We start from the raw sequence: 27,056 nt of genomic DNA, 5'->3' as shown, positions 1-27,056 counted from the left end.
CAGTTAAACGTACTACTCATTCCATTGGCAAAATGGTCACGTCATTTAAATAAACAGAAAGCGATTGGATGTTTTCTGAATTCTTTGTAAAGTATTTGATTGCGTACTTGTTATATTTATTTATTTATTTATTTATTTAGTGGAGCAAGAATTGTTACATTGAAACTGTTTAAACACAGGTTATTAAGGATTGAATGCATAGAACATATGTATGAATAGAAGATGTTGAGATGTTTCGAGAAGGTGTTTGAAATGCTATTCGGTAACTTGATCCTCTGCTCCTAGAAGACGTGACAATTAGGACGTAGCCCCAAGTTTATGGATAAAATGACAAATAAAGCTAATATATATATATATATATATATATATATATATATATATATATATATATATATATATATATATATATATATATATATATATTTTTTTTTTTTTTTTTTTTTTTTTTTTTGTATAACGTTTTTAAACCCAGGGTTTCAATCTTTAAGATGTCATGGACCCACAAATAATTATTATCATGTGTCTCCCATCTGAAAATGTAAAAAAACAACAACAAACAATCATACATCTAGTTTCTTGTTTAAGATATGAGGTCCAGCGTATGCTTTAATGGATTAATATAAAATAATCATTAAATCTAAAATATTATTTGGAAAATGTTTGTTTAATAAATATTAAATTTAACTCATTTATAGTGTTCTATTTATTTATACAACATTTTTATTTTTTGATTAGTTATTTGTGTCATATTTCAACATTTTAAACGATTTACTGTATAAATATTATCATTAGGCTATTTGGTTATTTAAATATTTTTTAAAATATTTTTTTTCTTTCAACACTAATAATCTTTTAATAGAAAGCAAATCAGATATTTTATCATTCATTTTAAATGATTTTTTGTCATCTGTCAGTTTTTATTAATTTAAAATTATTGATCTTACAAAGTTTATTTTCATCATATATTAAATAATTAAACTGTTATAATAATTATTAATTTATGTAAACATTTTTATAGAAACGTTTACACCAGTCTAAAATGTGTTATAAAAAACTCTTTTGAACTATTTGAAGAAAAACTGTGGAAGTGTTTTGTGACCCATTGAGTTAATGTTATTGTAATGGTTTCATGACGTAATTTTGAACCAATTAGATTTTAGCTTAGCTTTAGATTTTAATGGATAGATCCGAATATAACCAATCAAACTCTTTATGTTTACTACAATATCATGTTCAGCTGGGATGTTTAAACATATATAGTGATAAAGCAAAAACGATAAACGATAAACGATGTCATAGTACCTACATAAATATTAGCCTAGTTACATTACAGTTAAAATTCATGAGATGAAATATAAGCTTGGTTGGCATTAAAAATCGGGATATCCCCTAAGCAGAGTGTATGAGTGTGTTTTCAACAGGAGGCGTCTCTCTCAAACACACACACACGCAGATAAAATGTCTGTCCCTGTTGAAGCCGTGTGTTTCTTCCTGCTCTGACGCTCAACTTCGCTCTATCTGAAACTAAAACAAAGATGACAAGGCCGCGACTTTTGCGCAAATGTCCGGATCAGAGAGTTGTAGGACATATCCAAGCATCATATTAGCGCAGAAACGCTGGCTGGTACTGGGGTGTCAACGCGATAAATCCCCGCCCGAAGTAGTGAGTCGGTGGTGGCGGCATGTCGCTGAGCTCCGGCGGGTGGACTCAAGCATCTCCGCCGGCCCAGTCCTCGTCGTCTCACCTCGGCCACGAGGCCTCGCAGTCGGCATGCAGCACTGTTTTGATGTCAGTGAAGGTGTCGGTATGCCACTCCGGTATACGGCCGCTGTGTCTCCCCGGAACAGGAGACGAATCTCTTCGTCTTCAGCTGAGCATGGACCCAGGGAAGGCAGGGGAATTCCGCCTCGCGCTGCGGGACATCAGCGCTACAACGGCCGGGCGCAGTGTGGTGAGCAAATGCCCAACTTGCCTGCAGTCTGCGGTGCTTTGTACACTGTTTAAAAGTTCAGAAATAACGCAGGAAAGTGTTTTTTTTATTCCAGAAGCATTTGCTCTGTCATCATTATATGGCGCCCTTTGGCCGATACAGGGAGACAGGACCCACACAAGTGAATCACATGTTGTTTTGAAATTGCTAGTCTTTGTTGTTCAAATCCGCCCTCCACCCCCTAATTTTGATAGTTTGTTGAGAGTTGTGTCTCACAAATAAACTTTACATGATCTGTACATGTTTGTGATTATCTACTTCACATAATAATGGTGGTTAAATTTGACTCATTTTGTGTAACAGACAAATAGCTAGAAAGTGAAACTGGCACTGATGTTGATCTCGTTTGTGTTTTGGGTCCCAGAGGCCTGTCAAGGTGTACATACCCGTAAAATATGAAGTTTTGAATTTAGTCTACCATTTAAATTTTTTTCATGTTTTATGATTGTTATTATTATTATTGTTATTATTTTAATCAAATGTGTATTTTTTAAATAGTTTTTTGGGGATTATTCATTTAATGAATAATATTTATGAATAATAATAACAATAATGGTAATTTTTAAATATAATAATGATTATTATTATTTGTTTTTTATACATGCGGTAGGGCATGGGTTGCAAAAAAATACATGCCAGCATAATTTGTTGTTCACTCCACTGTGGCGACCCCTAAGGGACAAAAGCTGAAGGAATAGTGAGTGTTTTTAGACAAATGTGTGTTGACTTTATTTAAGCCATTCATTATATTAAATTATCAATTGATTTGATTTATTTTTTACATGCTTTTTCTCTGCACATTTTACAAACCCCCTTACACTCGTTTTGAAAAACAAACTAACAAAAAAATAGCTAAACTAGCTAATATATTTGCTTGCGAGAAAAGACAGTACACTGACTGTATTCTTTTTTTTTATTGAGTCAAGTTCATCATATTTTTGTCTCTCTTTATTTTCACTCAGTTTATTGCTGAATTTGACCTCAAGACTGTTCAATATGAAGTCAAGACCCCACTGTGCCATGAACTGAGTTTGGCAACACCTCCACATGACCGTATATCCTTCAAATTTCGGTGTGAACAGGAAGCGCAGGAGTGGGCCACCGTGGTGACGTCATCACTCCGTGAGGCACACAGAGGTTTGCATTTCTTTTGCCATTTTATTATCATGTTCAGGACATTTTTTTTATTCATTCATTCAGGTCTAATAATGTGTTTCCTCAAACACATGCTTTTTACATTTTTTATTTTTACTTTTACTTTTCTGTGGGTTTAAACCACTAAGTCACTTGTTCCTCTTTTCAGTGGCAATTAGTTCCTCCACTGAAGAAAGGCGACTACCTCCTCCACCTCTGGACACACAGAGCAAAGCACCCATGCCACGCACAGGTACCCATTTGTGTTGTAGCTTTAATATTCTGCTCATGATTAGTTGGATCCTTTTACTAAACAATAAACAATGCGTCAATTGTCCATTATGCTGATGCAAATATCTCTGCAGTGCCCACTTGTTCTCCTTCCATTTCCGATTATTTCTTCTGTCCCTTGTTTTTTCCCGCCATCTTTTTCATTTTTGCAGTAATTCATGTTCTCTCTTTCTTCTTTTTTCTCTAGAGGAGATCTGTGCGGAGCTGGTCAGTGCGATAGAGGCAGGTGATGTTCGGTCAGCATCAGTCTGTGCGTCGTCTTTAGCTAAACAGAAAGCTGCTCTGAGCATTCAGCCCTCGAAACGAAACTACACTGACTCTGAAGTTTGGTAAAATCAATGTTTATATTCGCTGATCCACTTTTTCATTTTAACAATGTGTCCTAACCAGATTTTAAGCAGCAGGTGATAAAAAAGCCTGTTAGCATTCTTTTCTAACTACCTGCTGAATGTATGATGTCACACCCTGTTTTCAGATTCAGAAAGGACAGACACATTTTATATAGCTGAAATCTTAGAGTTAGTTAGTAAGTTTGTTCTATTAGTCATATTCTGCATTTCAATAGTTTTAAGGTTCATTAAAGTTTTAAGGCATAGATCACACTGAAATGAAAACTCTGTTGTCATTTATTCACCATCGTGTCCTTCCAAACTAGATTTGTTCTGATACCGATAATAGTATTGGAAATATTCTGCGATACTGCAAAACTTATAGTATTGGTTCCGATTTCTGATAAAACTAGTATTTGAAACCATGAACCCATCCGATACCATCTTTTAAAAATGTTATATATATATATATATATATATATATATATATTATATATATATATATATATATATATATATATATATATATATATATATATATATGCCTGCTAGCTTTGCTCAAAGTCCGCATGAGCTGGAAGCTGTGAACGTTATTTTTTCATATTGTGACAATTTCTAGAGACACGGAATATGAAATGACACAACAGTAGGCGTGGCTTGTTTTTCTACTGCAAGCTGAATGCATGTAGTGAAGTAGGCATTTCTTTCAGAAAGATGAGGGAAAGGGTTTGGGGAGAGATATTACAACCTAACAGACTCGTCCTGCTCACCATTTCTGTTTGTTATTAAAACTGACAGTTGGAGCAGCATGATTAAATATGTTAGCCATGCCCCAATTCCTAAGATACAGGAATATAGGATATATACTTAATCTGACAAATTAACAAAAAAAAAAAAACAGAAAGTGCTTTTACAGATTTCAATTAAAGTATTTGTTTTTCTTAATGGCATACACCGATGAATCGTTCACCATAAAACTAGCAATGTGAGCTTACAAAATCATATGGTTACTTTCGATTTCTTGTTGACTTTAACAATGCAAACCTGAAACCAGCATTGAAGAAGAAGAGTGTAACACTCATTTATTTATTTATTTATTTTTAAATCTGCATTTAATGTTTTAAAGAGATTATTTTTCTATATTATTCATATTCATTTTCTAGATTTCTTTATTTTCTGCACAAAATTTTCTACAGTTATCCTGTAAATAAATATCTATTCCTGTTGAATAGATTTTTTTCATTTTACGGTGATTTTGATTTGTGACTGACCTTGTTTCAGTAAAGTAAAGTAAATAATATTACAGCTGAATGTCTGATAATAAAAATGTCAGATAATAAAAATAGTCTAATTCAGGGGTTCCCAAACTTTTCAGCCCGCAACCCCCAAAATAACAATGCCAGTACCTCTCGACCCCCACATTTCTCGGAGTTGGTTATAAATATAGAAATGTTGCACACACAACAATAGACCTTTATAAACACAATCATATTGACAACACAAAAAGTGCAAGAGTTTAACAACCATAGGCTATAATTTATGTAGTCATTTTTTTAATATTAACCTCACCCAAAGAGCTTAGAATGACCAAGAGGCGACACTCAATAGAACGTTCCATTGCAACAGCAGCGCCCAGCACAGCCCTGCGATTCCGCCATTTTGGAGTGAAAGCGATCGGCTGTCCATTGGTTCTTATTGCTGTCTCGATGGCAAGCATTTGCTTTGTTTTTTATTTATTTATTTAAAAAGTGCATTAAAGCTGAGATGCAACCTGAAAGACAACAGTACAACGCTTACTATCACAATCATCACCATATTTAATAGTTTATTTTACAGACTTATAAAATGCTGTTGTTCTATTGGAATTTTCATTCCAAAATGGCCGCTGCGCCATCTAGTGGCTATTTTTCAAATCGCACTGTAGTGCCGTCTCTTGGTGATTCTATGCTCTTTGCCTCACCTAATGAGACTGGTGGGCACAACATTTTTAGCACAAGTCTATTCTTGGTTTAAATTTGGTATCGGAATCGGTATCAGGAAAGACAAAAGGGTACTGAAACATCCTTACTCCAAACTGGGACACAAAGGAAAACGTTATATTGAGGAAAAGACATGAAAAACACTGAGAGAAAATATCTTATTTTATGTTTTACTTACAGAAGAAAGAAAGCTTTACAGTTTTGGGAGGACACAAAGACAATTTGTTTTTGCCAAATTATTTTAAAATTAATTTAACCCATCCAATGAATAAAATGCACATTTTATCATGCACACAAGCATGTTATGTTTCCAAGCCATTCTGATCTCAGCCGGTGCCTTGATTTCTCATGCAGCTTGGCTGTGGTGGTGGAAGATGCATCCTCTTCCTGTTGTGTCTCAGTGAAAGTCTTCCCACACTCTACAATTGGTGCTCTCAAACAGCAGGTAGGTGTAGACTTATCCAAATAAACATTCCTAACCATCAATTCAATGAACTTTTATCAGTCAGTGCCATTTTCAGAATGAATTCAATTGCCATTGAATCTTGCCCTCTCAGGTCTTCTCAGATTATGGTTTTCATCCACGTGTTCAGCGCTGGGTCATCGGCCAGTCTTTATGCTCTGACCATCGCTCTCTGGCGTCTTATGGAGTCCAGCGAGATGGAGACACTGCATTCCTTTATCTCATTTCTGCCCGTCAAGCTCGTCTCAGTCAAGGGATCTACCAGCAAGATCAGGAAAGTGCTTTACTCGTGGTGCCAACGTCTCATCAGGCCCACCAAGAAGCGGTTAGCAATGGGCCATCAGCACTCAACACAGCCTCAAGACCATACAGCACCCTGCCTACGAGACTTCACAACAGCCATAATACTCTGAGTGTGTATGCGCAGACACTAATGCACAATGTCAACACAAAAGCGACCAGTCAGTGTTTAAAATGCAATCACACATATAATTGAAGTCAGAATTATTAGCCCCCCGGAATTATTAGCTCCCCCGTTTAGTTTTTCCCCAATTTCTGTTTAACGGATAGCAGATTTTTTTTTCAACACATTTCTAAATATAATAGTTTTGATAACTTGTTTCTAATAACCGATTTATTTTATCTTTGCCATGATGACAGTAAATAATATTTGACTACATATTTTTTAAGACACTTCTATAAAGCTTAAGGTGACATTTATAGGCTTAATTAGGTTAACTAGGCAGGTTAGGGTAATTAGGCAAGTTATTGTATAACAATCGTTTGTTCTGTAGACGCTAGAAAAAAATATATAGCTTAAAGGGACTAATAATTTTGACCTTGATATGGTTCTTAACTGCTTTTATTCTAGCCGAAATAAAACAAAAAAGACTTTCTCCAGAAGAAAAAATATTATCAGACATACTGTGAAAATTTCCTTGCTCTGTTAGCTAGACTACACTAGCTTATAGATATCTTAAAACTAACCATTATGATACTCTCATATAAAAAACTTTATTTTAATTTCATGGGACCTTTAAAGAAAAATGCAATACCTTGCTAAATAATGCAATATTTGCAAAACAATGTTTTTAAAAACGTTATAAAACCCAACATTTGTTTCATATTATTTCAGGGAAAAGAAAGTATCACTACAATTTTTTTTTAACCGAACTGCCATGTTTTACTATTACATAAATCATCGTACATTTAAACAAACAAACAAATAAAAAGCTATAATAAATATCACCACCATTTGTTCCACTGCTGTAGTTTTATTAACCTGAAAATATCAAGAACATTTAGATAAATAAAAACCGAGCTTTTTTAAAGTGATAGTTGAACCAACTATTGCATTATGCATATTTGCCATATTTTGATCAATTCGATATATTGTGTGATATTGGGAAAATCTAACATTGCGATATTTTGTTATTCTGCAATATACATTACGATATTAATACAATTTGACAAGGTGACTTGAATTGCTTGATTTGGAATGATTGGGATGAATCTGTAGATTCACATCTGCATAAAAAATAAAGAATCTACAGGACCAGATCGATACAATTAAAAAAAGATGCAATTGAAATAAACAGTGATAAACATTGTTTTCCTAGTCTTAACAGTATTCAGGTAGAGTTTTTGAGTAATATAAATAAGAATAATTCAATGTTTTTTGAGTCTAACAGAATTCAGGTAGTTGAATAATATAAATAAAAATAATTCAGTAATAATAATCGTATTTAAGTTTCAAAAGTACAAATTCTTATGCATGAATGCTTTTAAAATCCTCATGCAATCACAGGACTCAAAACCACATGCAAATGATAAATTATAATCCTGACTTAGCATTGCATATCCTGCAATGTGACTTTTGTGAATGATCACATTTCGATATCGTTGCTGAAAAACTATATATTGTGCAGTCCTATATTGCACAGTCCTATATTGCACAGCCCTATATTGCACAGCCCTAAATCATAAAGAGTGGTGATTAAAAGTGATGATTTCTGGAAAGTTAGCAACAAACACTGTGAGGCAAAATGTCAATCTCAAATGTTTCTGCCATAAAAAAAAAAAAAAAAACAGAATCATTGAATTCTAAATTTTCTTCTCTTGCACAAAAATTCTGTCCTCTTGCACAATAAGTATTTTTGACATACATTTTTTTGATTCTCAGGTAACAATGCTGGAGGATCAGAGAGGTTGGGTTTAAGTGATATTCGTGACCTGATCAACCTTGAGCTGCCACAGCTAAATGAAGCCCTGGGTCCCAACAGAACAAGCACACAGGTACATTCTTTGAAAAAATAATCTAGATATACAAAGCATGTTTTTATATAAGCTAAAAGACAGGCTCAAGTTCATACCATTGAGCCTTTAAAAATATTTGAAATAACTGAAGTAAATGCATGTCATGAAAGCAGCAAGCAAAAACAAACATCGATGTTAATGTATGATGAGATCATTGTGCTTATTTGAATAAATGTTTCTGTGTATGCAGCCGGGTTGGGCCTGCCCGACATGTACGTATATTAATAAACCAACCCGTCCAGGCTGTGAAATGTGCAGCGCAGACAGACCTGAAGGATACACAGTTCCTGGCAACTACAGACCAGACGCTTTAGAGCTACGACGCATTCAGCAGGAAAAAGAAGCAATAAGGCAGTACCAACAGGTAAGGATTATGAAACGCACATAATCACCCAGAAAGACTCAGATCTGATTGGAGTTTAGTTAAGAAAGCAAGAAAACATTTTGCATAATGCTTCTTCCTGCTTCCTCTAGAAGATTTCATTGTTCTATTTGGATGCGTTTGGAAATCAGTAGGATCAGCTGAGTCTGCCATGTTGTGTTTGCTGTTGGCATATACATCTCATACACACCCATCATTTTCCATCTACGCTCACACTTTGTCCTTTAGGTCAGCAAAAAATAGTGGTGATTTGGTTTGTATAAATGAAAAGAAAGCGAATGGTAGGCCTGTAAAGGTTTTTGGGGAGTTTTGAGATTATCAGTATTGGCATCTTAGTAGTGTTGTGCGTACCAGAATTTGAAAACAGCCTTTGTAGCGAAACTCTTTACTTGTGTATTGTGCATGTTAGTCTGATAATATCAAGAGAGAAATCATTTTGTAAGAAAACCAGGTCGTTTATTCATTAACAATAAGATCTATCGTTAAGAGTATATATAAGGCTATATGTTTAGACAGATATGTGCAAATCTTTATTTATTAATGAATTTATTTATTTTCAAATCAGATATTTTCCGGTAGACCATTGGCATGATTATATGAAAGTGATCAGATTTTAGGACAGACATAACCAAACTGTTTGTGTTTATTGCTTTGATAAATTATTTCGGGGCAAATGGAGAGTATTAGATAGTCTGGAACTCCTGGGGTTCGTTCATCGTACGTGGATTACTCAGTTAGCTGGATTTGGTTATTGACAATATGACCCGATCCAGGATCGTTCTGTTCTTCAAAACTCATCCGAGAGTTGTTGTCATAGCAACAGTTCTTGTAGCTCAAACCTGCTCAGGAGCAGGTTCGTTTCATATAAACAGGATTAGATCGGGTCTTTTCAAGCAAAGGTAATACTGAAAGTATGTACACAATGCTGATATTTTCTTACAATAGTAACCTATAAACTATAAATAGTAAAATAAAATAGTTAAAAAAATATATATATAAAATATAAAATAAATAAAACTGTTGTTATGCAATCTGCTCTCCAAAATAAAAGTACAAAAACTGTCACAGGGCGTTCTCCTCCCAAGGGGTTCAAAGAGAACATTTATTAATATGGACTTTTAGATACTAACACATACTATTTTAAGGTACCAACCCAGCTTTGGTACAATTTGTTTATGATAATGGACATGGCCTTTATTTATTTATTTTTTTTTAAGGAAAGGAATAATAATGCATTGTGCGTTCATGCACATGTTTTAACAGCTAAAATGTCGGTGATTTGATGCTTCACAAGAAGTTGCAGACACCTTTACCGATATCAAAATGCTTTTTTTGATTCAAAATTAATTTATTAACTATAACTATAAATTTATAAATCCAGTTATTAAGAAACTTGAATAGGCCTACTTAAATCCAGTCGAAAAGTAAAACTAAATAAATTGCTAAACTTTTAACACAAGAAAGAGTAAAGCCTGCAGCCCAAAACAAAGGTGGAAAGTTATTGTGTATATTTAACAAACCGTTTACTACGAATTTTATGTAATTTAGCTCGCATGGATAATTGAATATTAATCAGATGATGTCATTACGCTGCTGTGCCGTCAGCCAATCGTTGATTTTGAGGATCAATTTATCTGTCCTTCACAACACATGCAGCAATCTCAGATCAGTTCATCCAGACATTTTAATCTGATTCCCGAACTTGTTTGAAAAATCAAATTAGCCAGAGATCAGTTATCAAGATCAAAAGTATTCAGGATCTGCCAAATCATCTTAGATCACTTAAGCGAGGTACGGAGAACGGACCCCTGTTGTTGTATTGTTGCACATGGAAAACTCAGACAGAGGAGTCTGGCGTGTTGTTTGTTTTGTTGTGGTTTCTAGTGGTTAACAATATTTCTGTTCAGTGCTGTGTTTACCTCAAAGTACTGAGTTTATTACTGCATTAGTACTTCTGAGATTATTGTCAGTGTTTTTGATGTTTTGCTGTCTTAATAGTGAAGCGAAAGTCAATTTGAAATTCGGTTGGAGCATCCAGAGTGCCCAGACTAACATGCATCTGTAAAAAATCTGATTGGAATCACATTTTAAACCACCTTCAAATGTGGTTTGTATCAGATTGTTTAAAACATTTCTGTTATTATTTTATTTGTACTTTTTTGTATTAAAAAACATTTGAGAATATCTAAATATGGAAAAAATCAGATTTTTGCTGGCAAACATAGCCAAACATACATTTAGAACGCCGATAGGGTTTTATTTCATGTCAATTGTTTTTAAAAAAATACAGTAAACACAACTTTCATATAATTTCAGCAGTTTTTACATGTCATTTGTCATTACATTTTTTAAAATATAAAATTAGCCATCAGCAACCGTGATCGTTAGAAATCGTCATCAATCATTGAAAACCCATATCAGTCGCCACTATTTTTATTTTTTTTACTAATCTTTAAGGGTTTGTGAGTAGATTAAAGCCTGAGCTCTGATTGACTCCTCAGTCTGAATCTCTTCTCTTTTGTCTCTATTTCTTTTTAAGGAGAAAGGGAGAAGAGAGGAGCTGAGGGGCAACAACTCACTACTGCACAACCTCGACCAGGACTACTGATTACACTCACACAAACACACAATCATACTCCAAACACAACTACAACACCAACACCAGCCGGTATACTGCACAACCTCTATATGCCTGAACAGATCACTGCTGAATAATTTGATCCATGCAAAGTTCTCTTTTTTTAAACGGAGAAGTTGAAATGGATATTAAACACTGCAAGTAATCTGTGTTGCAGTTACACAGGAACATGTTTCTAAAATATTATTGCAAGGAGATCATACGGTTGCTTCACTACTTGATCTAATAATATCTTCCCTCCACACACTGAGCTTGGTCTTGGTATAAATCTATTCAGGTACAGACTCTTTTAATGGGCTCACGTCTCAAGCATCAGAGGACATAGTATATCTCTGTAAGTAGATGAATGAAACGATTCTTACTGCACAGTCTTTGCTTGAATGAATGTAAAGCTTCTATTTACATAGACGATTTGATACAAGTTCAGTCTGATCTTGCGAGACAGTATCTCCTCATAGTTTGAAATAATAATTTATATATATATTCAAGAACCGAGTTATTTAAAAAATGCAATTTAACTATTACTGCATCCCACTTAAAGAAGAGATGAACAATAAACTTTTGGGTTTGTTGAAATTTAACCGTACACTTTTGCTCACCGTACATAACCTTTCAAACATTGACTGTAGTTATTCACACAAGCAACATGACTTTGACATCAAAGATGACATTGTAAGATAGAAATAACTAAAGCAGAGAGGCAGTTTTTTTTTTTAGGTGAATAATGTTTCATATCCCAAACCTGTGCCGTTGGACTGTGCACCACTGTCATGACAATTTGTAATGATTTTACATTTTGCTAAATTATATTGTATAGTCTTGCAAAATGCATTTATTATGTAATCTGCTTATGCCATACAGATGGCTGGATTTAGGAGTGCACCACAAAAAGCATACAAATTCATAAAAAAATCCCTGCATTTTCTAATTAAAACAAATTGCACAGTGTTGCAAAAACCTCCAAATCTCAGAATCGTAAATGCAGTTGAAGAAAAACGTATTAACACTGTGAAGTTTGAATTATATTTTCAAATATTTCCTAAGTGATGTTTAACAGAGCAAGGATATTTTATTTTATTTTCTATTATATATTTTGTATTTATATATATATATATATATATATATATATATATATATATATATATATATATATATATATATATATATTAGTGTTGGGGAAAGTTAAAATGGTTAAATACTTTTGAGTTACTTTTTTTGGCTTGGCTGAGGCTTGATCTCATTCAGAACTTGCAGGGTTTTTTTCTTCTTTAATTTTAAATAGACGAGTTCTGCAATTAAGAACACATCGCATAATGTCATTTACCTTTAAAATAAATACATAAAAAGTTAATGTAGGATAATGTTATCTTCAGAGAACTTGCTGACACGAGAGCTGTATATACAGATTAGTGAAAGTTTAAAGCAGTGCGTTAGCTACTCTTGTACTTTTTGTCTTACTAAAATGTTTAATTACTGTCCAATTAGATAATCCTCTTTCCTTTTCTTCCTTGTGTTCAAAATAATGAGAATATTTCTATCGTAGAAATGTAAGGTTCTGCCATCTTCCTTTCTGTCTGTTTCTGCCTTCTCTCATTGGCATAGACAAAAAAAAATAGTTCTGAGGTATTAGTTATTAAACATATATATTTTTAAATATAATAATCTTTGTTGAAACACTTGGGAAATATTTGTATAAGTTTAATAAAATTTTATAAATTTAATTTAAAACGTTTGTCTTCAACTATACATGCATGGTAGTAGAGCAAATGTAAAATACATGCTTACTGGTATAGAATTCTATTTAAAGACATAACTTGGTGAAAAAAGATACTAGTTTCGTTATAACATCAAACATATTTATTTGGTTTCTAAAATAATATTCCAAAAAGAGCATAATTTACTATCAACTATCTGGTGGTTAGTGTGTCATTGGTAAACCACATCTATAAGTAGGCCTGATTAGTGTGACAGGGAAAGAGATGTCTTTGTCTTCACAGCTGTAATGTAGCATAACCTGTTTGTTTGACTGTGGGCTTCATTCTTTCATCTTTACTTGTGTACAATAGCCTTGATTTTAAGAAAGACAGATCACTATGCAAATGAACTATGTGAAGTTGAATAAAGATTTTTTAAATAGATGCATATCATTCACAACTGGCTCTCTTGCAAATTATTTTCCTGATTTATACATACAGTACCCTTAATATAAATGCTTCAGTTATGGAGCCTTTTAGGGTCATGTTTTTTAGTATGTGCAGCTGTGATGTGGTTGATCAATATAAACTGTAAGGTGAGTGACCGCTTTAACAATTTATTCAGTCACGTAAAAAATTTAACTTGCGTGTATGTATATATGAGTATATATATATCACATATATATACATACATACATTAATACATATGTATATAAATGTGTGTGTATGTATATATATATATATATATATATGTATATATATATATATATATATATGTATGTATATATATATATATATATATATATATGTGTATATATGTATGTATATATATATATATATATATATGTGTATATATGTATGTATATATATATATATATGTATGTATGTATGTATGTATGTGTGTGTATGTATGTGTATGTATGTATGTGTGTGTATGTATAAGTGACTGCGCATGCAAAAGTCAGTCTTTGAAGTTCTGACAGCTCCACCTTCTGTGTCTGCAGGCTAGAGAAACAGAGCGCAGGGAGAACTTTGCTCGTCTGGTTCAGATGGACGGGCAGGATCTGGTTCCAAACCCAGAGCGAGTGGAGTGCAGGATCTGCTACGTGGAGCTGGAGTCTGGTGAAGGAGTGCTGCTGAGAGAGTGTCTGCACTGCTTCTGCAAGTGAGGAAAAGAGACACACTCACACTGACTCCTCTGTATTGATCTGCGGTAGTAAAGTGTGTTTCTGTGTGAGCAGAGACTGTCTGCGCTCTGTGATTCTGATGTCAGAGGACCCTCAGGTGGCTTGTCCATACAGAGACGAGTCTTACGCCTGTGACTGCGTCCTGCAGGAAAGAGAAATCCGAGCTGTGAGAATACATTTATTCATACTGATCATATTTTACTGCTTTGTCTACAAAGCCAAAGGGCTGTAGGGTATTTTGACTAGATCCAGAAGTGTCTGCATGTGTCTGTCATTGTCTGCTGTTGTGACTCTGTCCATGGTGCTGGAGCGCAGCTGGCTCTTCCTTTGGCTAAAATGATCAAAGCTCAAAGTACTGAGTCACATGTTGAAACCTCATCATCTGTGTTGTTTTGGTAGCTTTGACACACTATTATAACTCTTATACTATTATAACTTGAATATTTTTACACAATTTCTGAGTCATTACTTTCATATGACCCTGTATTATTATTATTCAATTTGGTATCATGTTCATTCATTCATTCATTCATTTTCTTTTCGGCTTAGTCCCTTTATTAATCAGGGGTCACCACAGCAGGATGAACTTATCCAGCATATGTTTTACGCAGCGTACATTCTCATTCATACACATGCACTATGGACAATTTAGCTTACCCAATTTACCTGTACCGCATGTCTTTGGATTAGTGGGGGAAACCGGAGCACCCGGAGGAAACCCATGTGAACACGGAGAGAACATGCAAATTCCACACAGAAATGCCAACTGTTCCAGCTGAGGCTTGAACCAGTGACCTTCTTGCTGTGAGGCGAGAGCGCTACCCATTGCACCCCCGCATTGCGCCCGGTATCATGTTAAGTTATGGTTATTTTGAGACAGTCCTCGCTGCAGCCTGCAGCTTGATGATGTACTAGACCATGTCAACTAAGTAATGGACGATCGCTTAAACCTCCCCCTCCCCTAAACCCAACTGTCACAGTAGCATTGGCGTTACCTTAGTGGGCAGTACAAGGTCCACTACGTACATTGCGGTTACAGACTGCAGCGAGGACATCTTGGTTACTTTAGCATGTTAATGAAACGAAAGTAAGTAATTATTGAGCAAGTAATTCTAGTTATAGTAAGTATGTAATATTTATTTCTTTAGCATCTTTGAAGAACAAGAGTCACAAAGTTGTTTTAATAAAATAATGTAAAGTTACTAAAAACACAGACTGGCCATGCAATGCATTAAACAGGGTCCACCCCCCCCCCCCCCTATCATTTTTTTAATTGTCATTTTTACCTTCTATTGATGATTAGATATAATTTCTGTTCTGTTTTTTACCATGTTATTTCACTTGGTTTGCCTATTGCTATAATTAGTCTATTTTTCCACACGATTCTTACATGACAGAAAAAGCTAACAAAGCGGCTATAATCTTATAAACAATAACAAGAATCTGACATTCGGCTTAAATTGGAACCATGTGAAAAAGAAAAATGTTTTTCTGTCAACTTGCTGAAATTTGCTAACATTTTAACCAAAAAATGTAAAGGTTTTATTAGTAAGTACCGTTCATTTGGTTAAATATTTAATTTTACATAATTTAAATCACTCAAGTCACCTACGTAGTTTTTACAGTATTCCTCAGTGAAATAAACCAATTCATGTGTTGCATGTTCCCCTCCTCTACCTGTGTCTTAGCTAGTGTCAATGGATGATTATGAGCACTGGCTGCAGAGGGGTCTGTCTGTGGCGGAATCTCGCTGTGAGGGCAGTTATCACTGCGCTACTGCTGACTGTCCCGGCTGGTGTGTTTATGAGGACACTGTCAACACTTTCCACTGTCCAGTGTGCAAGAAACAAAACTGCCTGCTCTGCAAGGTGAAGCATGTCATATGGACACTGACATACATATACTTATCTTACTTAGGTTTATGTTTTTCTGTTAGTTTAACCTGCCATTGTTTCTTTTTTCTTCACTTAGGCTATTCATGAAGGGATGAACTGTAAGCAGTATCAGGATGATCTCGCAGCTCGAGCCATCAATGACTCTGCAGCTCGAAGGACCAGAGATCTGCTGAAGGTCAAACACACAAATCCACATCTGTTTTTTGTCAAAACTCATGTTAAGAAAAGATGACATCTTGTTCTTTATTCTAAAATATTCAGACATAAGTTTGGGGTTTAGCAGATGATGTTATTATAAAACGCCCCTATTGTGCTACATGTTAAGAGTTCCTAATTTAGATTTTGACCTCTCCTGCAATAGATTCACATCCATCCAAGATCAAAAAAAGTCATTTATTTTCTCATAATATACTCCACTTTGTTTCTCAATGTCTGAAATGTTATATTCAGTGATTCATTCTTTTTAAACCCCTTCTTTTTGAGCCACTGCTCTGCTCTGATAGCCTAGTTTGTTTTCATCAATCGATCGTTTACAGTGCATGTTGAGAGCGGCCATTTAAATAAACACATTTTTATGGTATAAATTGTACAATCTTAGTTTGAGTATGTGCTTGTCTTATGTAAGTATGTGCAAAATTGTTTCATTTTTGCAGTGCTATAAACAGCCTCATCTTAAAATCTTGACAACACAAACCAAATCCATCCAAGTCTCATGCTCAACCTAAACTTGAGGGTCAAAATACACATGAATAAATCATAATTGGGCACTTTAGTCTTACTGAATTTGTGCAGCTGAAAGTTTAGGTGATGCATGTTCATCTCTGTTTTCATTGACTTTCTGTTCTATCCTCAACAGACTCTTGTTAATTCTGGAGAGGCGATGCATTGCCCCCAGTGCGGCATCATTGTCCAGAAGAAGGAGGGCTGTGATTGGCTGCGCTGTACCGTCTGCCACACTGAGATCTGCTGGGTCACCAGAGGGCCGCGCTGGGGGCCCAAAGTAAGAGATTTTTCATTAGACCTGGATAAAGCTTTACTCGACAGCTCCACAGGGTTTCATTCCTCAGAAAAAAAGAGTGAGGAAAGGTCAAAGTGTGTAGTGCAGGCTTGATTTTAAGATTTCATCACTATGACAAAAGAATAAATATTGAAGAACGCTGTATTCTAAGAATTCTTTATTTCCAATTCAATTGTGTTTCTTTCATAATAAATGACCTACAAAATAGATAATCATAATGAGCTATTTAAACTCTTCTTTTAAGTCAAATCTACAGTCTGCACATGTCTTTTTTAAAATGTCCTTTGGTTAAGCAGTGAGAGAAGACAAAATGTTGGAGATACCACTTCATGAGTGAACAATGCAGGAAATTCAAATAAATGTAAAGTTAAGATGAAAGATGACCCATTCAATGACATTTTAAAGAGTAAATGTCTCTAATTCAATGTTGGGCTTGTGGCAAACATTAAAAAAAAATTATTTGTTATACTATACCATTCTATGCTATGCTATACTATACTATGCTATACTATACTATACTATACTATGCTATACTATACTATACTATACTATACTATACTATACTGACATGCAGGATTCCAACACAAATCAATTAAGCTAACTTTATCACTTGAACCAATTTAAGTGGATTGAGCATAAAAAATTAAGGTGTCCCAAAAAAATCTCAAGAATTGTGTTAAGCACATTTTACATAAATAGTTTGAACAAGCAGCAAAATCGTTATTTTGAGTCTATACTATACTATACTATACTATACTATACTATACTATAGTGGAGAAGTGAGACTTCTCCCCTCCGTCTCTGACGGCCGCACCAACACACACACACACACACACACACACACACACGCACACACACACACACACACTCTGCACTTACCTTCATTTCTTCCTCCTCCGTCAGCGGTGATTTTGATGAGTGCACGCGTCATGTCACCGGCATTCTGTCATTCCTCCACAGTTTCATCTCCCCCCTATAATCTCACATGGAGCATACTTGCACACACCCATTGTCTGAGTGTTTTCGTTTGTCTGTTTGTTGTCTGTTTGTTAGGGGGGTTCGGACTTCAGCGCGAGACCGGCAAACCTGAGTGAAGGAAGGGCGCGCGCTTATGACATCAGAAGCCGCGCCTTGGGAGTTCGCGCGCTGAAAGTCCGACCGTACCATTTGTGTTTATGTGGGTACAACTAGCGTTGTTGTTTGTCCTGTTTTACAGGAGGAGAGCTGTAAAGGGTTGTATGTGGTTATTGTCTTATGTGTTATTGGTCTGTTAAGCAGACAATGTTTTATGTTTAAAGAAATGCCATTTAAGGCAAAGATAAAAAAAGAGATAAATTTAGGTACATACCTGAATGGCTTGCGCCAATCGATGGGCGGAGTCTGGAGTATAAAGAAGGACGCCAGACTCCAGCTCAGGGTCAGTTTACCTGGCTAGCGAGCGTGCTGTGGCAGAGCCGTGAGCAAATTCTCTGAGTGAGTAGAAACTAGTATACAGTGGTTACGTTTGATTGTTTTTTTTTTTCTTCTTTGGTTTTGTTTTTGTGTTATATGTATTAGTCTTTATATTTAATTTGTTGATTTGGTACTTTGTATTCTTGTGTATATATATATATTTTTGGATTTTTTTTTGTATGGACACTGTATATATTTTGCACTGGACATATCCTCCACATCGTTGTAAATAAATACCACCTTTTTTTACACTTCCGGGTCAGGCCATTGTGTTTTTTGGATTTTTGCCATTGGGTTATTTTTTTGTTTTGTTTTTGGGTTTATTGTGATATTAAGGCCTCCCACGCCTCCTAGTGGGCCCACTCTGGGTTCACTACATCACAGTTGGTGTCAGAAGCGGCGGCCACCCGGAAGAGAATGAGGAGGAGAAGGCTGGGTCTACGATCTGCTGTGAAGGACGCAGCTTGGCGTAGACTGTCGTCTGGTGGAGAAGAGACAGCTACGGAGCGTCCCAGCACCAGTGAGCCTTCTACGCAGTCCAGTGAGGGCATGGCGAGTATGATGAGGGATTTCCTCAAGGCGCAGCAAACCAGAGAGGAGCTGTTTCTTCGTGAGCTGCGGGGACTCCGTGAGTCGATACGGCCGACGGAGCTGACAACGCCATCGCCCAGTAGAGTATCCACAGTGGAGACATCACCACCACCTACCCCACCACCACCCGTACAGTCAACCGACCGACGAGCCGCACAGACACGTCGCCCGGAGACACCGATGCCACCCTTACAGCCGGGAGATGACATCGAAAGCTACCTGCGACGATTTGAACGTCTGGCCCGAACGTGGCAGTGGCCTCGGGAGGAGTGGAGCTGTCGGCTGGTGCCATTGTTGACTGGTCGAGCGCTGGAGGCATACCTAGCGATGGATGAGGTCAGTGCAGATGATTACGTTCAACTAAAAGACTCTCTTCTGCAGAAGTATGACATCTCTGCAGAGACCTACCGGCAACGCTTCAGGGCTGCTACACTACCTGAAGGGGAGTCGCCAACGGAGACGTATCATCGCCTGAGACATCTGTATCAGCGCTGGGTGAGACCAGATCAAAATACAAAGGAGGAGATCGGTGAGCAGATCATCATGGAGCAACTGCTGAGGGTCATGCAACCAGACGCCAGAACGTGGGTTAAAGAACATGAGCCGAACTCGGGACTGACAGCAGCAAAGTTGGCCCAACAGTACATGAACGCTCATCGGCCCGGCCTGCGCACGCAACCTTCGAAAGGTAGAGCACGACACGCATTTCACAACACTGACAATCAGCACTCGCATGAACTTGAGACTGAACGTTCACATACACTGATCTGTTATGCATGTCAGCAAAAGGGACACAAAGCATCTGTGTGCCCAGCCCGGAAATCGAAGCTGACAGGGTTTTGCTATGCACCCAGAGAGGGGGATGCTAACAGTGACTTTGATGTGGGACAAAATGTTGATTTGTTGGACATTACTGTGAATGGTTTTGAATTGAAAGCACTGCTTGATACAGGAAGTTCGATTTCCCTGATCAAATCATGTCATGTCTTTAATGTTGACTATACTAACACCACGGAAGTACAATGTATTCATGGGGATATAAAGAGGTATCCGAAAGCAGAGGTACTTGTGGGCATTCAAGATCAAATGTATTTAATGAATGTTGCAGTTGTCACTAACTTACCTACAGACATGATTTTAGGAAGAGACCTCCCAGTACTAAATGAACTGTGTGTTGAATCTACCAAAAAGATCTTTGAAGGTGGGAATGTAGATGAAATGACATGTACTGTTATGACACGTTCAAAAGCTGGTTTGCAACCACTACCAGACTTGGACAGTAGTTTGCTACAGGGTGGGACTAAGGCCCCAAAGAAAACTCGTCAGCAGAAACGGCTGTTAAAGCATCTGGGTTCTCCAGTACCCAAACCTGATACAAGTGGTCTGGAGGTGAGGGACTGGCAGATCCCAGAAAACATTGCTGAACTGCAAAGAAATGATCAAACTTTGAAAACGTTGTTTACAAGGGCAGAAAAACAAAATAACACTAACTTGAATGATGAAAAGTTTATTATCAGTGATAATTTGTTATATGTACAAGTGGGGAATGTGAAACGTTTGGTTGTACCCTTGTCTTGTCGTCCAATTGTATTACAGCTATCACACACACTTCCATGGGCAGGACATTTAGCATTTCACAAAACATACACACGCATAAGCTCACGTTTCTATTGGCCTACCATGTACACTGATGTTCAGACATACTGCAACACTTGCACCACATGTCAGACTACCAGTGCGGTACGTCAAAGAGACAAGGCTCCGTTACATCCCTTACCCATTATCTCAACCCCTTTCCGCCGCATTGCCATGGATATTGTGGGACCACTAGAAAGGAGTAGTGCTGGACACCGCTACATACTTGTCAACTGTGACTACGCCACACGTTACCCCGAAGCATTCCCACTTCGCACAGTTACCACCACAAAGGTATTACATGCTCTTATACAACTGTTTTCCAGGGTAGGCATCCCCGACGAAATCATCACAGACCAGGGAACCAATTTTATGTCACGGGTGATGAAGCAGTTTCACCAGCAGTTGGGCATCACTGCACTAAGGACGACCCCTTATCACCCGCAGACGGATGGGCTGGTGGAGAGATTTAATGCGACACTAAAGAACATGCTACGGAAGTTTGTGAATGACACTGGAAAGGACTGGGACAAGTGGCTACCATTCCTGCTGTTCGCCTATAGGGAGGTACCTCAAGCATCCACAGGTTTCGCCCCTTTTGAGTTGATGTATGGCTGGCCAGTCCAGGGGCCGTTAGACTTATTAAAGAAGGCATGGACAAAGCCTCAAGCAGCAGAAGAGGGCAGCAGCATCATCAATTTCATCCTGGAAATGAGGGAGAAGCTGGAGACCTACAGGGAGCAAGCGGAGGAAAACTTGAAAGAGGCACAAGACAAGCAAAAGAAATGGTATGACCAAAAGACCCGTCTACGCCAATTTCAACCGGGGCAGAAGGTATTGTTACTATTACCCACGTCAACTAACAAACTTCTTGCAAAGTGGCAGGGGCCCTATGAGATTACCAGAAAGATGGGTCCGGTCACATATGAGATACATCACCCTGAGAAGAAGAAGAGTCGGCAAACCTACCACATTAACCTCCTGAAAGAATGGAAAGAGGCCAAGACACCGCAACAACTTAAACAGTCCTTGATGGTAAGAGAAGTGGAAGAAGATGAAAGGGAACCAGCTGAAGAGATGGTGACACCAAGGAAATCTGCAGAGCTGAAACTGGAACACCTAGAAGAGGAGAAACAACAACAGTTACAAGATCTACGGAACCAATACCCTTCATTGTTCCAGCAGAGACCAGGCAGAACCGAGGTAACCTAACACACCATTCATCTTACCAATAACATTCCATCAAGACAGAGACCTTATCGAATCCCGGAAAAACTGCTCAAGCCTTTGAAAGAAGAGATCGAGACCATGAAGGAGTTGGGGGTCATCGAGGCTTCAACCTCTGAATGGAGTAGCCCACTCGTCATCGTTCCGAAGAAGGATGGATCCTTGAGGGTCTGTGTTGACTTCCGTAAGCTGAATGCTCAATCGAAGTTTGATGCCTACCCTATGCCTAGGATTGATGACCTGCTGGAGAGGATTGGACAGGCCCGCTACATCACTACACTGGACTTGTGTAAGGGATATTGGCAGGTGCCCCTCCATCCGTTATCAAGACCACTGACTGCCTTCAGAACACCTCTTGGTCTATACCAGTTTACAGTTCTTCCGTTTGGATTACATGGGGCACCTGCGACCTTCCAGCGACTTATGGACCAAGTTCTCCAGGGCTGTGAAGAGTGTGCGGCTGCGTACCTAGACGACGTTGTGATTCATAGTCACACGTGGGTGGATCATTTGCGGCACGTAAGACAGACCCTGGAGAAGATCCAAGCAGCGGGTCTGTCCTTAAATGTGGCAAAGTGTGAATGGGGCAAACAAGAAACCAACTACCTGGGGTACCGACTTGGTAATGGCAGTCTCAGACCACAGGTAGACAAGGTGGAAGCAATTCGGCGAAGCCCAAGACCCAGAACCAAGAAGGAGGTGCGCTCCTTTATAGGATTGGTGGGCTGGTACCGACGCTTCATCCCTGACTTTTCCTCAACAGCAGTACCCTTAACGGACTTGTTAATTAAAGGGACAAAGAATCCAGTCATCTGGACTGAGGCCTGTGAGCAGGCATGGAAGACTCTGCAAGAGAGACTCTGTGCACATCCTGTGCTAAAGAGTCCAGACTTTAATCGACGTTTCTTGGTGCAGGTGGACGCATCAGAACGAGGGATTGGCGCGGTACTGGCCCAGGGACCATCTGGAGAGGAGAGACCTGTGGTGTTTCTGAGTAGGAAGCTGTTGCCCAGGGAAACTCGGTACTCCACGGTAGAGAAAGAGTGTCTGGCCATCAAGTGGTCCCTTGAATCCCTCCGCTACTATCTCCTGGGGAGGGAGTTTGACCTAGAGACTGACCATCGGGCTCACATGGATTCATACCATGAAGGATAACAACGCTAGAGTGACCCGATGGTACTTGGCATTACAACCCTTCAGATTTAAAATACGTCACTGCCCCGGGAGGAAAAACATAGTAGCCGACTTCCTGTCCAGGTTACCAGACAGTACGCGGCTTGGAGAGGGGGAGGATAATGTGGAGAAGTGAGACTTCTCCCCTCCGTCTCTGACGGCCGCACCAACACACACACACACACACACTCTGCACTTACCTTCATTTCTTCCTCCTCCGTCAGCGGTGATTTTGATGAGTGCACGCGTCATGTCACCGGCATTCTGTCATTCCTCCACAGTTTCATCTCCCCCCTATAATCTCACATGGAGCATACTTGCACACACCCATTGTCTGAGTGTTTTCGTTTGTCTGTTTGTTGTCTGTTTGTTAGGGGGGTTCGGACTTCAGCGCGAGACCGGCAAACCTGAGTGAAGGAAGGGCGCGCGCTTATGACATCAGAAGCCGCGCCTTGGGAGTTCGCGCGCTGAAAGTCCAACCGTACCATTTGTGTTTATGTGGGTACAACTAGCGTTGTTGTTTGTCCTGTTTTACAGGAGGAGAGCTGTAAAGGGTTGTATGTGGTTATTGTCTTATGTGTTATTGGTCTGTTAAGCAGACAATGTTTTATGTTTAAAGAAATGCCATTTAAGGCAAAGATAAAAAAAGAGATAAATTTAGGTACATACCTGAATGGCTTGCGCCAATCGATGGGCGGAGTCTGGAGTATAAAGAAGGACGCCAGACTCCAGCTCAGGGTCAGTTTACCTGGCTAGCGAGCGTGCTGTGGCAGAGCCGTGAGCAAATTCTCTGAGTGAGTAGATACTAGTATACAGTGGTTACGTTTGATTGTTTTTTTTTTTTCTTCTTTGGTTTTGTTTTTGTGTTATATGTATTAGTCTTTATATTTAATTTGTTGATTTGGTACTTTGTATTCTTGTATATATATATTTTTGGATTTTTTTTTTGTATGGACACTGTATATATTTTGCACTGGACATATCCTCCACATCGTTGTAAATAAATACCACCTTTTTTTACACTTCCGGGTCAGGCCATTGTGTTTTTTGGATTTTTGCCATTGGGTTATTTTTTTGTTTTTGGGTTTATTGTGATATTAAGGCCTCCCACGCCTCCTAGTGGGCCCACTCTGGGTTCACTACATCACAACTATACTATACTATACTATACTATACTATACTATGTTTTGAGGAAGTACTGCATGTGTATGTAAATTTGCAATTTTCCTCACTTGAATACTGCTGAAAAAAAATAATTCTTCAAAATATCTTTTGTGTTGATACTGTACTTTTGTTGTTGTTGTTTCTGTTAATTTCTATTCATTTGGATACCCCAGTTTAAAGAGACCAGAGGGGTGAGGGTAGTTGAACTGATATATGTCATTACAGGCCCGTAGCCAGGGGGTTTTCGTGTGGACCCACCCCTCACTGACAAAGGTCCAGAATTTGTCACATACTGTACATGAGCTCAGTCCTATTTTGACTGCTTTGCCATAATAAATTGTGAAAATAACACTTCGAAAAAGGCTCAAGCGGAATCCTCTGTTCATGTCGCTTTGGTGGGACTTCAGCTAATCAGTTTTGGCCAATGCTAACAAATATTTTCAATTTTTAATCTGACTTTCGCTACTCTTAGTGACTTTTATTAAAAATTTTGGACCTTATTCCTGAAACAAAAAATGACCATGAAGCATCAAAAGCAGACCATGTTAAAATAAATGTAAATACCATTTGAGCCATTGTTGTTGTCCATGAATTTTTAAATGTACTTATTTTTTACAAAAGAGGCTGGAAAAATCGTGAAGCTCTACATTATTATTATTATTATTATTATTATTATTAATGTTTTCATACATTTTTTATCAAATGGGCAAATTGTGACTAAGGAAAGTCGAATGTGCTGACCAGTTTGTTATTTGCCTAATAAATGACAATGGGCCACTGTTTCTAATTTAAAACTTCAAAAGATTCCTGTGTTTTTTTCTATTGATCTATGATGCAATCCATTTCTTTTTTTAAAATAAGTATTTGTTTTAAATATATTTTTATTTTTGGTAAATCAAAAAGTGTGGTTATGAGGACCACCCGACAAGCTATTCCATCTAAAAATTGTGCTTAAGTCTCATAATTAAATAGAAAATGAGGCAAATAACTGCAAAAAGATCTAGTTTTGAGAAAATAGAACCACCCCTTTCACCAGGCTGGCTACGGACCTGCATTATATTATCTCAGCCTGTATGCTTTGTTAATAATAATAAAATATATTTACGAAAACAAACAAATAAATAAAAATAAAAAATTATATGAGTACAGTTTCATTTTTGGGTGAACTATCGCTTTAATTGTGAAATATTATTGAGATACAAATAGAGATTCATCTGTTTCTCTGATTTCAGGGTCCAGGAGACATAAGTGGAGGCTGCCGCTGCAATGTCAACAAGCAGAGATGCCACCCAAAATGCCAGAACTGTCACTAAAGGGAATAGCAGAGAAAAAAAGAGGACGAGGTACGAGTAAATGTAGCGTATTGCATTATGAAAGCTTTTGACATTTTGTGTGGACTGATAGAAATATACCGTCCACCTGATGCTTCTAACTGAAATGTGTAGGTCTGTTGTACATCTAAAGTCGCAACGGTGCATTTTATGGGATTGAATCATAAAGCAAATAAGCACTGAGACGAGTCCTATTAGACAACTACTGTAGTGTATCGGTCCACTTAGCATTCTAATGTGATTATTTATTAACACAACTCCACTGTATTAGATTTCACCTATAAAATGAAGTGTTGTATTAGAGTCAACTGCAAAAAGGAGATGTTAAAGGAATAGTTCACCCAAATATAACATAATTTAATTAGTTTTTTCTTGAACACAAAACAAGACATTTTGAAGAATGTTGGAAACATGTAACCATTGACTTCCTCTGTATTTGTTTTTCCTACTATGGCTATCAATGGTTACAGGATTCCAACAATCTTCAAAATATCTCCTTTTGTGTTCAACAAAATGAGGAAACTCATAAAGGTTTGGAACCACTTGCAAGTGAGTAAATGGTAAATACATTTTGACTTTTGAGTGAACTGTCCCTTTAAAATGGTTAATGAATGTTCATCCAGTGAACACAAATTCTGATTTATTTAAACTGACTGAGTGCTCTTGAGACTAAACTGCTACTTTGAGGGTGCTGGAAATAGGGATTTGGAACTGATTCACTATTTTGGACCAGTTCTTTTTTTTTTTTTAAGAAATAAAAAGTTGGTCAAACGGTTTACAGATCACTGTTAAACCTTTTAAGCAAGACTGATATATGGGTGGCAGATCAGAGCTTTAACTAACGTATGATTGGACATTATTTAAGACTTTGTTTAAAACATTGACTAAAAGTATATATTTTAGTACAAAAATACACATTTTTATGTATTTATCTTTTACCCTTCTGCTCAAATGATCCCAAAAGGGGCAAAAAAAAGAGCCAAAGCTGTCTAAAGCTGCAGCTGTTAATGAAAATAAGGCAATGTTACAATGCACTTACACATATTTGTGTATTTGTCTTGTCTTAAGCTCTACTACACTGTTAACACGTTACTGATAAGTGCCTTATCTTGCCTGTTTTCATCTCTAAGTTATGTAACCACTAACATTAGCCGTAATTTTACATT

General features: G+C 37.4%; 1 protein-coding gene across 1 annotated transcript; it reads left to right on the top strand.

The window, feature by feature from the left end:
• The first annotated feature begins 1,428 nt into the window (after positions 1-1,428).
• On the top strand, positions 1,429-26,636 carry shrprbck1r (sharpin and rbck1 related). The gene is made up of 14 exons (XM_056461900.1): positions 1,429-1,952; positions 2,954-3,128; positions 3,295-3,378; positions 3,604-3,745; positions 6,079-6,169; positions 6,282-6,600; positions 8,370-8,482; positions 8,694-8,867; positions 14,222-14,382; positions 14,459-14,570; positions 16,093-16,272; positions 16,376-16,474; positions 17,156-17,299; positions 25,792-26,636. The coding sequence occupies exons 1-14, from the start codon at positions 1,683-1,685 to the stop codon at positions 25,870-25,872; spliced, it is 2,145 nt and encodes a 714-aa protein (XP_056317875.1). The 5' UTR covers positions 1,429-1,682; the 3' UTR covers positions 25,873-26,636.
• Positions 26,637-27,056: the final 420 nt, after the last annotated feature.

Source organism: Danio aesculapii, chromosome 7, assembly GCF_903798145.1.
Source record: "Danio aesculapii chromosome 7, fDanAes4.1, whole genome shotgun sequence".
Taxonomy (NCBI): Eukaryota; Metazoa; Chordata; class Actinopteri; order Cypriniformes; family Danionidae; genus Danio; species Danio aesculapii.
Note: the sequence above shows the minus strand (reverse complement) of the source record. Positions and strands in the feature narration are given on the sequence as shown.